Source organism: Nicotiana tabacum, chromosome 20, assembly GCF_000715075.1.
Source record: "Nicotiana tabacum cultivar K326 chromosome 20, ASM71507v2, whole genome shotgun sequence".
Lineage (NCBI taxonomy): Eukaryota > Viridiplantae > Streptophyta > Magnoliopsida > Solanales > Solanaceae > Nicotiana > Nicotiana tabacum.
This window is the reverse complement of record NC_134099.1, coordinates 128,108,092-128,121,530: the sequence shown is the minus strand read 5'-3', so window position 1 is coordinate 128,121,530 and position 13,439 is coordinate 128,108,092. Positions and strand designations below refer to the sequence as shown.

General features: G+C 32.4%; 1 protein-coding gene across 1 annotated transcript; it reads left to right on the top strand.

Moving 5' to 3' along the window:
- The first annotated feature begins 941 nt into the window (after positions 1 to 941).
- On the top strand, positions 942 to 4,168 carry LOC107768619 (uncharacterized). The gene is made up of 6 exons (XM_075241146.1): positions 942 to 1,201; positions 1,301 to 1,505; positions 1,634 to 1,697; positions 1,800 to 1,904; positions 3,492 to 3,884; positions 4,005 to 4,168. Exons 3-6 carry the CDS (start codon positions 1,659 to 1,661, stop codon positions 4,050 to 4,052), a joined length of 585 nt encoding a protein of 194 aa, XP_075097247.1. The 5' UTR covers positions 942 to 1,201; positions 1,301 to 1,505; positions 1,634 to 1,658; the 3' UTR covers positions 4,053 to 4,168.
- Positions 4,169 to 13,439: the final 9,271 nt, after the last annotated feature.

Sequence of the window (13,439 nt, the reverse complement as noted above, 5' to 3'; positions counted from 1 at the left end):
ATTTGTTTCCAACTTGTACCTGATGCCTCTCACATATTGTTATATATTCATACTAGTTGTTAGGCTAAAGTAATTTAATTTTTTTGTATGTAGGATGAATCAAGCGGCAACTTTTAAGAGAAAAGTTCCGAATCCAAACAAACTCAAAGTCCAATGAAGAATATAGGTTTCGATTTCCAATACCGATCAAGTGCCGAACTAGCCAAAAAATTTCAGATTAAGAGAGAAAAGCTTACAAGTGATTGCAACGATAAAGCTGCTAAAGAGCAGGCATTACTTGGAGTTAAAAGGAAGAATTATATGCCTGCAACATTAGAAGGACAAAGTAGATAGAGGTTAACTCAATCGGATGTGTCAGTTCAAAAGTTAGGAAGGAATAGATTACCGGTGTACAAATCAATCCAATCGTCTTCAAGGGAAGATCTGAACACTTCACATAATATTGCAAGTAAAGGACAAATTAAACAAAGGTCAATGCAATTGGAGGAGCCCATTCAAAAGCAAGGAATGAGTAAATTACCTTGTGCCCACATCCATGATCCAATCATCTGCAAAGGTAGATCCTAACACTTTACATGTGATTAGAAGAACACAAGGTGAAGGAGAGAAACAATTTAATATTCAAGAGCTACAAAATTGCAAAAAGGTAAAGACAAACTCAGTCCTACCGTCAACGAGTGTTAATAAGTTTCTAAAAAAATATGGGATACAAGTCGCTGGTGAAAAACATCCTGATAATCACCCAGAAAATGAAGTCAGATTTATGTCCTCTCCTATTATTGATGAGCATGAAATAGAATTGGATAATTTTGCTGCACAAGATGAAGTTGGTGACGATGAATTTATTGGAGATGAGGATATGAACATCGATAGTGCTGCAGGTGGTATGTCTTAAACCTTATAATTATTTTACATATTTTGATTTTTTCTTCTTATGTCTTGCTTGTTCTATCAATCTAGGGACATCAGAGAAGAAAAGAGTTAGAGGAAAAACAACATGCAAGAATATTCGTGCAAGAAGTTTTGAAGAAATAGAGGAGGTGACATTTGGTAAAGTGTTGGACCAACTGACAAGAGAGTGTCTGATTTGACCAACTTTTTAGGAACAATTGCAAGGAATCCAAGATTTATCCCCTTGGTGCATACTAGTTGGCATGTTGTGTCAAAGGATATTAAGCAACGAATGTGGGAATATGTCAATGTAAGAATAATAAATTTTTCAATTATATATTTTTTGTATTTTTCCTTCTAAGAAAAGATATATCTCTCTCTCTGTGTGTGTGTGTGTTGTTTTGCATAGTCCAAGTTCTTAATTCCAGTTGAAGGAGAGAAGTGGGTAATGACTGATCTTCGTGATGCTTGGAAGCGACACAAGAGGAATATTAAGAAGAAATATTTTGATAAAAATGTTACTATTGAACAAATGCTACAAAATCGTCCCAAATGAGATACTTGAAGTTCAGTTCCGTCAATTGATTGAGTATTGGGATGACGAAGATGTCGAAGTAAGATTAAACCGTGCATTTCTACATTTTCTACTTATTGTTGCAGTACATATTTTCCCCTTTTTGATTTATTAATTAATATGCTTCCTTTGTTGTTATTCTATGTGGCAATTGAATTCTGAAAACAGGAAAAAATAAAAGTGGAGGCATCGAATGGGACCTATTAATTTTGCAAGAGTGCGTGTGGCATTGGTAATATTTAGTCGACACTTTGTAATCTTACTTTTATTTATTTTTGTACTTTGTCGGAAAAAAGTGATATCTTTTTTATATCTTTTTTGATGTAATTTGTAGCGCGCAACCAAAGAGAACAACGAGGAACCATCAAAGTCTGAAATGTTTATTACAACTCGTACAAAGAAAGGGAAGGAAGTTCATACAGATACTCAAGTTGCAATAGTAAGTCTGCAATTTAAGTCTTATTATTGTATTTTTTCTCTTTAATGAATGTGTTTCTTTAACTGAAGGAAGTCCATACGCATATCTGTAGTTTCTTTTGGAAAATATTGACCTTTAGCTTATTGTTCATGAATAGACCAATGTAAATTTATTTTTAAATTGTTCATTATCCGACCCATTTTTTAATTGATAATATGAGTGGATAACTGTTTTCTTATAACTATTTTGCCTGAGATAGATTTGACCAAAAGAAATGCTTACAGGAAGTGAAATTACTTTGTTCGTTCAATAGAATTATTAGTCGGTGCTTAAGAGCTGACTATTAGTTATTTTACGTTATAATGTGTATGAATCAATTTTTCGCAACTGCCAAAAATTTGAAAATTAGTTGAAAGCATCTGCACTGCAAAGGTTCCAAAGAAAAGTAAATAAAGGTGAACTTAATTCCAATTTTCAGCTCTCTGATTGTTTCAGCAATTTCATTGATCAACCAAATAATCAAGCGTGCTAAAAGTCTAATGAACTAACAAACATTCTGTAAATTACATCCAGTGTTCATATCATCCATGCACTGCTAAGAGGTAGTATTATTCGTGTGGCAAATGAGACACCTCTTTGGAATATAAAAAGTTGCATAAATTAGTTATAGTTGAATTACCATAGACGAACAATATTGAGAATGAGAAATATTTGTTGCTGCATCTTACCATCTTTTACTGTTGGTGAATTAATTCCAGTACACATTTCATGTGCAAGTGCACCAGAAAAAATTGTAGTGATAATATCCTTTGATTGATTTAATGGACTACCAGCATTCTTCTTTTGATTTTGCCCACTGCCTGGAGAGTTCCCTTGCTTATTTCATGAGCTTGCACTTATGTCCTTAAGCTGCAAACTCCCCACAGCATGATCATGCTCTATATTCAAAACATCAAAGGTGTTTGAGCAGTTGATTTTCCTTGAATCCTCACATAGTGCACCTGTAAAGATTTCTGCGATAATCTGATTTCATGGTCTGGATTTTTCTTTTTGTTAAGTGATGGATGAGATCGAGTTACCTCTGTCCACTCTCGATCATTTAATTGATTCACAGGTTGAGAACCTGATTCTAACAGATGCGTGGCCTCATTCTCATGCACAGCAGATTTGTGCACATCAGTAGCAGCTGCAACTCCAAAACTTGACGCAACTGTAGCACCTTTTGTAGCACTAGGAATATTAGCTGGATTTTCACCCTTAGTTTTCTCAACTAGCTGCACCTCAAGACTCCTCTGCTCCCTGCTACATCATTTTCACGACCTGATGCAACAGTAGGAACAACTCCCCTTGTACCATCATCAGCTTGGCCTGCAACATTATGTGTAATCCCAGAAGACTTAGGATTAACATGCACAAATCAGTTCTGTTTGTTTGAAACTTCATATTAAATTGGTTACGATCCTTGTCGCTGAAAACTCTATTGACATTCTTGGCTAAATTTTGAGGTCTGCTAAACTTTTTCTTAATCTAACTTGACTTGTTGAAAGTTATTTTAGTGTTCGTTCTATCTTGACTTGTAAGTGATGTGCAATAATATTTTTTTGACAGTCTGAACTTCAGAATCGTCAAAGTTCCGGAGAAACAGCAGATGATGCATTTAGGGCTGTATTTGGAAAGAAGCAGCCTGGTCGGGTTAGATGCTATGGTAGATCGGTGACGACAAGCTCTCTGAAAAAAGATGAAGAAATCACCAAGCTTAAACAAAAGCATGCCAATGAAATAACTTCTCTCGAGAAAGAAATGAAGGAAATGATGAGAGAAGAAATGCGATGTTTTTTTAGTCAATTTGTGAAAAACAACGTTGGACTGGATTTTCATGATATACAAGGGCGTGTTGGATCTAATATTCCTTCACCAGTTGATGCAAGTAGTGCACGAGCTATGAGAGGCCAAAATTTACCACATTATTCTGGCTCAACTCACGCCCCAAGTCTTGAAAAGGTACTTATATTTCCCAGTTCCAAAAACTACCTCAATCTTAACTTACAAATAATGCTTTCTAACTAGTGTATACTATATATATGTTTCTTCCTAATTTTTAATTTCATTTTGAATGTGTAGGAAAATACGGGTGATGCAATTGGATATGGTGGTCACAAATCAATTTGATTCATTAAAGTGAATAGTGAAAACCTTTTGAACAATTGGGATGTTTATTTTTATTGATTCTATAAATATGAATACATTTGGTTTTGTAGAGGTTTGCTAGTGAACTCTTGAACCAACAGTGCTTTATTACTATAGACAGTACACAAAGTATGTTTCTTTGTTGAAATTTATTTTAAGTATATGCATTTGAATTATTTTTATTCTATTACTTATTATCTAATTTAATGCTTGATATATATATATGTGTGTGTGTGAGAGAGAGAGAGAGAGAGAGAGAGAGAACAGAATTTGATGCAAACAAATATAGTTTTTTAACCACAAAATTGTGGCTAATATAAGTATTTGAAAAATAACTTTGTAGTGTAGACAAAATCACCACGCTTAAAAAGTGTGGCCATAGGGATTGTCAATCTGGCATTATTAATGATAAATGTTGCTCTAGAAGCCATACTTTGTAAGCGTAGCCTATAACGTGACAAAGATCACGCTTCATAAGTGTAGCCTTATGTCATAAAAGCGTGGCTATATGAAAAAATATAAGTGTGGCCTTTGTACTGTATCGGCCACACTTTTAAAGCGTGGCTTTTAAGGCAACACCTATAAAGCGTGGCCAATAGTCAAAGGTTACGGTACTTTAGGCCACCCCCCAAAAAGCATTGCCTAAAGTCGTAAAGTGTTGCCTTTGCCCAAATGCTACACTTCTTGACATCTTAGGCCACACTTCTCAGGGGTGGTTGTAGGCCTAAAATGCTGTAGTGTAAGTCTATTCCGCCACCTGACATTTTGGACAATATCCTGAGATATTTTCTGGAGGATTTGGGTCCAACTAAGTTTCAGGTAATTGACAACACGCAAAGTATTTTATGTAATTTACTCCACTGACTTTTGGATTTTGGTTACTCCTATAATTTAGAATCTGTCATTCAATTCATATCCGTTGCAACATTACTAAAGTAGAATATATGGTGTGGTCTGGAAATGGTATTATGATTTTTTTGTGTGGAAAAAAAGCATCGCCTACACTGCAGTATTAAGCAATTCATCTGTTGAGACTTGAGACAACTCACCAAGAGCGTACGTAGCTTAAGGGGTACGGGTTCACGTGAACCCGTACTTTTTTCTTTAAATCATGTATAATAATATTATATTTTTTAAAAATTATTTAAATATATTTGTGTACGCTACTTATCGGGCGAATTGGGCGGTTATTTACTCTTAATGGTTTGGTTTATCGGTTATCGGCTTTTAAATGTATTAATCCGCTAGCCACCCGATAAGATATCGGGCAGATTGATATCGGTTTAGCTCTTATCGGGCGATTTATCGGCCAAATTCAATCTATATTGCGTGCATTACAGAGGGTGTGCTATCACAACAAATATACTGAGTGGCAAGGTTTACACGTTCCACAAGCAGTTGAATTGTGTGAAGACATACGCTCTCTTCTAGTAGTTCCAAGTTAGCCTGATGGTCAACTAAATGAGTCTCTTTCCTCTTTCACATGATGAATTTGAACTCATTACATGTTGAGAAAATTGAACTGTGGTTGTTGATTATTACTATCGTTTTATGGTCCGCTTTAATAACGGTAACATTTATTTTCTACCGGAAGGTAAAATTACCATGTTAATAACCGATTTCACTTTTAAATTGGAGGTGATGCTGCATTTTCTTCCTGCTACTATTATGTATTAAATATATGCTTGTGAATGAAAAGGCACCAGATTAGCGATGACATGTGTTTAATGATGGCAAGTTAAGTGAAACTTAAGGTCAATGGTAACGCTTGGCCGATTATGATACTGGTCGCGTTTGGATTGGATGCGGAATATAGAGATATGATATCACCGGTGGCGTTTGGATTGGATTATATATATATTCTTAACGGGTTAACGGATTATCCGTTATGAAAATTGAATAATTCGCCCCCCAAATTGATAAGTCGTTAATGAAAACAATTCAATTTGTTCCTCGTCCGTTAAACCATTAACCCGATACCAATATACCATTAAGCTTCGGTTTCAGTTCGGTTTTCGATTTCGGTTCGATTTTGAACACCCCTAGCTTAAAGACTTCTATAGCGTTATAGTTATTGTGTGCACCTCTACAAGTGAAATTGGCAGTTCAAATCCCACTTTGGACGATTTTGTTTTTGGCACAGAATATATGTGTATATATATATATATGTGTGTGTGTGTGTGTGTGTGTGTGTGTGTGTGTGAATCACTAAAATTTCAAAAAGAATATAATTTTGAACCTATAATTTCAAAAGTATAGTGAATTTATGGTAAGAGACCAAAGTTAAACCTGTCAAATATAAATTCCGGATCCACCTCTTCACAATTAATAGTAGAAAAAATTTCACATAAGAACAACTGGGCTCCCTACTTTTCAATTTTATAACCCATATTTCAATTTACAACCAATTAGCCCAAAAATAATAGGCTAAGATTCAACATCCAACTTAATTAGGTTCTCGAAATTACTATTTATTTTTTTAAAAAGATTGTTCAAGCTTTTAAGTTAATTTTCGAATCAGTAACGGTGACTCAAATATTAGTTCAACGAATCAAATCCATTTGGGTGGTGAAAATTGGATTTTTAACAAGCTTAAATATGTGGGTTTAAATTCCGAATTTGATTTTGTAAGAAATTTGGAGTGGGTGTTATTTATACTTGTTAGAAAGAGTATAAAGAGGTTGTATATAAAATTTGAAGTCATTTAATGGAGATTTGGACTAGTTTTGAACAAGAATTGTAACTGAAAATCGTGGAAGAAATTCGTCTATAGACGCTTGTATAAAGGTGTATAATAGTGTATAAGATGTGTTTACACACTCATATACACTATTATACAAGATTATACATAATTATATAGAAAACTGACTTCGTCTTCTTTCTTGCCTCTTTTCTAAAATTTAACTCAAATCTTACTCAAATATACTCCAAATCACTTCAAATTTTAATTTTGAATGTTTTCAATCAATTGGAACAACACCCAATCCAAACAACTAACAATCTCAAAAATCCTATTTTCGAAAGCAAAGCTTTGAGTGGCCTTCAATGGTGGACTTCTACTCTTCAATTTTTTTACATTGCAACCAAGTGACACAGGGAGAGAAGCAAAAATATGTAGAAGATGTGAGAAGAAGATAGAGTGAAAATAATGGTTGTGAGAACACAATTAACTCTGGAGCATTTAGAAGCAATGATTGTAAGAACATATGTTTTGAATTTGCTAGTGCTTTCAAAATATGTACAATATGAGTTAGGTGGGGTAAAACTTAAAAATATGGGCTAGGTGGGGTAAAACTTAAAAATATGGGCCATTTTTTGTTATGGTGTGAAGTCATGTGTATTTTCTGAGAAAATCTCACTTTATACCCATTAAACCCAAACTATTTACCCTTAAATACCCAAACCTAAACTATTTACTTTTTCTACCTATGCAACCAAGACTATTTACCCAACCCACAACTATTTGCCTTTGCATTTGAAGTACAGAATGTTAAAACATCTGACTTCATTTTTACAAGCTTACTTGGTAGTGGACTTAAATGGATCTACTTCTCCTCTGCCAGATCGATCTTCATTAAGAGGGTCAACCCAAGCTATTGCTCTACCTCCTCTTCTTATGATTTTTATGTGTGTATGAAGACCCACCATTGTTGAGCTTGAAGCTTCTGAATTTGAAATTTTATTTTGAAGATTTATTATTTGATTCGATGTGGGTGCTATAAAATAATGCTTATAGTATCTTCGAGTAAGCTTCTCAGATCTTAATTTTTATATGTATTTGAATATCCATCATTGTTGCGCTTGAAGCTCAATTTTATTTTTGAAGATTTCTTGTTTGGTTCAAAGTCGGTGTTGTTAAATATTGCTTATAGTACTTTATGGAAGTTCATACTGAAATTTGATAGCATTTAGAGCTGATTTGAGGTGATTGAGATCGAAATTTTCAGCTGAAAATCAAAGAAGAACACAACTACCCAATAGTATACCGCTATGGTATAGAATATACTGTAGGAGTATATAGTTATGTTTAACAGCATACTATTATAGTTTACAATATACTGCAACATTATATTGTAATAATCGAAAAAGAACACAGTTAACTAACAATATACTGCTACAGTATACAATATACTATAAGAGTATATAGTTATACTGCAACATTATACTATTATAGTATACAATATATTGTTATTGTATACTGTAATAATATGCAATATACTGTAACACTATGTTGTAATAGTATACAATATACCATAATAGTATACTTATTACCCGTAAATTTACTTTCTTTTTTCCTTTTAATTTGCTTTAAGTTTTTACCCAGCGTGAGGGGCAAATTAAAAATGTAAAAAAAATAAATATTATAGCATGCTATATAATGCAACGTCTACTCTTACAATTAGATCCTTTTAGAATTTTTTGAAAATTTTATTGTCAAATGATATTATTTCAGTTTAATAATTGAATTAATTTTTATTTAACTCTTTGCGTACAATTGTATACCTTGTTGGTATAGCTATATACTATACTGGTACCATATGTTAGTTAATATTTTTTGGTTGTATTAGCTACATTTACTTGGTACACAATTTGATTTTTCTTTAGTAATAGTATAAAAAAATTAAAAAATTATAAAACAATAAATGAAGAGAAAAAGAATATAAAAAAGAGAAGTTAAATGAAATTAGAAAAGGAAAAAAGAAAAAAATAAGAAGAAAACGAGAAAAAAGAAAAGGAGAAAAGAAAAATACAGAAAAAAAAAAGAGAAAAGAAGCATAGAAATAAAAAAGAATTGGAGAATAAAGAAAAAATTCCCCACAAAAACTACTATGGGTAGGAAATGTAATTAGTTTATGGGTAGAAAAAACAAATGGATAGATAAGGATAAATAATTTTGTTTTTGTGTGTAATTGTGTCATTCTCCCATATTTTCTTGTAATTTTTTCTTAATAGTACACCCATCATCTTGAATATTACTCACCAGGTGTCGGTCACGGCCGTTCAGTTTTGGATGGTGACAATATTTTACCTCATTTAGGATAACTGATTTAGGTGAAATATACCATTTGTCTTAGTTTAGATGTCTTTACATATCTATAATCGCTTTTTTTTCTTAATGTAGCTTTTTCCTATTTTACATTTTTACCGAAAAAAAAGGTTATTATCTTACCTCATATATTCTCCAATAAAACACCAAATACTTTAAATATAGATGGCTGTTTTTAGGGTCAAATTGATACATTCGGTTTCAGAAAAAAGAAATCCCTAAATGTAATTCAGTCCCATCCTCCAATTTTCTCTATAAAGAAAATTATTTTATTATATCTCTAAAAGCTTCTTTTACGGTTCTCATTAAATCTCCACACGATTTTATGCTTTTCTATACTTGAAATAAACTAGAAATATCCCTATTTATAGTATAATAGGAAGCCTATTTTGACTAAAAACTGAAAAACTTATTACTATATAAATCTTATTACAAATCTTAATAACTAGCAAATATTAAATTATAAACAATTTAGGTTTCCTACTAAAATTTTAAATTAACTTTCCAGTGCTCTATATTGTGCACATTTCGGAACTATTTCCACGGTAATAAGTGTGGTTGATATTTTGGCTTTGCAATAATTTGGCACGTGGAGAAATGATAAAATATTATCAAATCTTTTTCATGTCTGGCTAATAGGGTTCCGGGACCCCCACATGATATGCAGATCATAAAGCATAAAAATCCTTCTCACTTGAATAGGAACCTCGCACTCCATCACCCAAAATGCTGAGTGGTTTACACAAATAGGATTATTTTGATTATATTAAGAAAATATTTGGGAAAATAGCTTCTACTTTATAATTTTGAAGCACGCTCATCATGATTTCATATTTAATATTGGGCAAATCTTGTGATGATTCGTTAGAATTTCTGGCAAATTATCATAATTGACCACAAAATTCTGACGGTACCAACAATGGTTTTTTTCAATTTTCTCCTGCTAAACCAATTCAAATCATTAACGATACACAATATAAGCTCAAACCATGAATAAGTAATGAATTTTTAATTTTCTACACCATCAAATTTATTAGTATTTTTTAATTTTGATTGTGCGCTCATAATTTATTGGAAGAAGAAGAAAAAGAGAAGAAAGAAAGCAGAAGAAAAGAAGCAGAAGAAGGAGGAGGAGGAGGTAAGAGAAGAAGAAAGTTCTGACGGATCATGCTGAAAGAGCTAAGATTTTGTTCTCAAGGTCAAAATTTAAACGGAAAAGGGTCATATATGCTAGTTAACTATGCGAATTAGAACATATATGTCCGTCGTTAATAGTTTAGTACAAATATGCCTAAGCCGTTCAATACTTGATCATTCATGCCCTTAGTTTAACGGAACCACTATTTTGTCTTTCTTAAATAATTAATAACAGGACCCAACTAAAATCTGCTGACCCAATGCGTTAGGACCCGACCCACCCTTATTTCAAAGATATTTTTTGATATATTATTTTTGTTTGATTGAGAATTTGTGTGATAATCTTATTTATTTATTTGAGTAATTTGATAATCGAATTTTTTTATACATCGTTTCGGAAAATAATCCTACTAAAAGTAGTAATTGATATTTATTTATTATTTTAATAATATAATATTCGAATTAGTTTGTGCTTTCTTCAATCATTTTACCATCTATTTTTATTTTTCTCATAATCTATTTGTATTTTTCATCAATACAAAAACAAATAACTCCATGTTCAATATAACTTAACCTGATGGATTCATTTTTTTGTTTAGATAAGTGTTATATGATTGATTATTAGTTTATTGGATTATTTTCTTCATTACAAATTTTTTATGAAATAATTAATAAATTATTAAAACAGTGGTGCTTCTTTTCCATTTTTATTAATTAATTATTTCATAAAAATATTATATCATAAAAACAGTGGTGCTTCTTTTTCAATTTTATTAATTAATTATTTATTTCATAACAAGCACCGTAGTGCTTCTTTTCCATTTTTATTAATTAATTCTTTCATAAAAAATATTATTTCATAACAAGCACCACTGAGAAAAATAAAATAGATGGTAAAATGATTGAAGAAATCACAAACTAATTTGAATATTATATTGTTAAAATAATAAATAAATATTAATTACTACTTTTAGTAGGATTACTTCCTGAAATGATGTATAACAAAAAAGACAACGATTATTAAATTACTCAAATAAATAAATATGACTATCACACAAATTCTCAATCAAACAAAAATAATATATCAAAAAATATCTTTGAAATAACGGTGGTTAGGGTCCTAACAGATCGTGTCAGCATATTTTAGTTGAGTTCGGTTATTAATTATTTAAGAAAGACAAAATAGTAGTTCCATTAAACTAAGGTTATGAATGAGCAAGTATTGGACGAATTAGCTATATCTGTGCCAAACTATTAACGACGGGTATATCTGCCCTAATTTGAATAGTTCACTGACATATATAACCCTTTTTCGAAATTTAAATAAGTGTCCTTAAGGTGTCCACCTCATGTAAATTCTTGCAAAATGACGGCAAATTTAAAAGTAGAAAAACTACATAATATAGTCCGCCAAATAATAGCCTATATATATATAACACTCATACATGTATCATAATTGTTACTCCTATATCTGCAATAATTTGATCCCAAGTCCCAACTTAAAGTGTAAGCATTATTCAATTTGCTAATATTAATATTTAAAAAATCTGAAAAAAATATTCTTAAATCTCCAATAAAACACTAGAAAGCATTTTAATTTATAAAAAAAAGAATTTTTTTTTCGTCATATCAAAGACAGTATCAAAAAGAAAGAAAAAGGAAAATGGGATGCACAAAAAACACGTTTTCAATGAATTCACAGGCCCAAGTCGACTGCCGACCAGGCAAAGTTGGCATATGGACTCTAGTACAAATAATTCAGGATATTTCGTCGGTGGCTTGTTATTTCTCAAAGAACTTTTTATAATATCACTTTTTTTTTTTCTGGAGGAAGCTCATTCAAGAATTGAATGGTATCTTATCAATTAATAGCCTGTGCTTATTGTAGCAAAATTATAAAACTAAAGTTTGTAACTAAAAAATATATATTATTGTTTCTATATTTTGTTGGAAATAAACCCCGTAAAAATAATATTCACGGTATTAGTGATAAACGCGGAACACTAAGTTATGGTTAAATCAGCAAGAATAGAAATGCAGCAATAATGGCACCAAATTTTACGTGAAAACCTTTCTGAATAAGGGAAAAACCACGGCCAAGAAGAGCAACTGATATCACTATAGCGAGGATTTTACACTGTGTAGTAACGAGTACAAATACTCCTAAGACTACTACACCCTCAAAAGAAAAAAAATGCTCATTTGCTTTTTTCACCTCACTACAATATCGCTCACACTCTATTTTTCTTCACAGACTATTTTTTTATAGTCTATGGAATACCTTGCTCTCTCTCTTTTCTCTCTTTGTTGGTGTGTTTTCAACTGAAACAAAACCGTGCTATTTATAGCTGAGAAATTACTCACGTGATGTTATCAATGACCTCACTATAGTATAAACACAAGAAAATTTGTCTTCCATTTCTATATTCAAAGAAGACACAATTCTCAATTCAAACTTTCACACATGGGGCTGGACTCCACAAATCTCCCCCTCCAGTCCCATTTACCTGAAGGAGGTAACACCGGAGATTCTAATTTGAGTGCTTGCTGACAAGTTCTTTGCATAGCTCGAACTTGTCTCTTGATACTACCTTAGTCAGCATATCTGCAGGATTTTCACTCGTGTGAGTCTTTTTAACTTGAAGTGATTCGTTCTCCACTTGCTCACGAATCCAATGATATCTGACATCTATATGCTTTGTTCTTGCATGGTACATGGAGTTCTTGCTCAAGTCTATTGCACTTTGACTGTCACAATAGACGATATACTCCTTTTGATGCAATTCCAACTCTTGAAGAAACCGCTTGAGCCATACCATCTCTTTCCAGCTTCTGTAGCGGCAATGTACTTTGCTTCAGTTGTTGAGAGTGCAACACACTTCTGCAACTTAGACTGCCATGATATAGCTCCCCCTGAAAAAGTAAACAAATATCCAGTAGTGGATTTTCTGTTATCAATGTCACCTGCCATATTGGCATTTGTATAGCCCTTCAAGATTGGATCAGATCCTTCAAAACATAAGCATTCATGTGAGCTTCCTCTTAGATACCCGAGTATCCACTTTACAGCATCCCAATGCTCTTTTCCTGGATTTTTGAGATATTTTCTAACAACACCGACTGCATGAGCAATATCTGGTCGAGTGCATACCATTGCATACATCAAACTTCCGACAGCAGAGGAA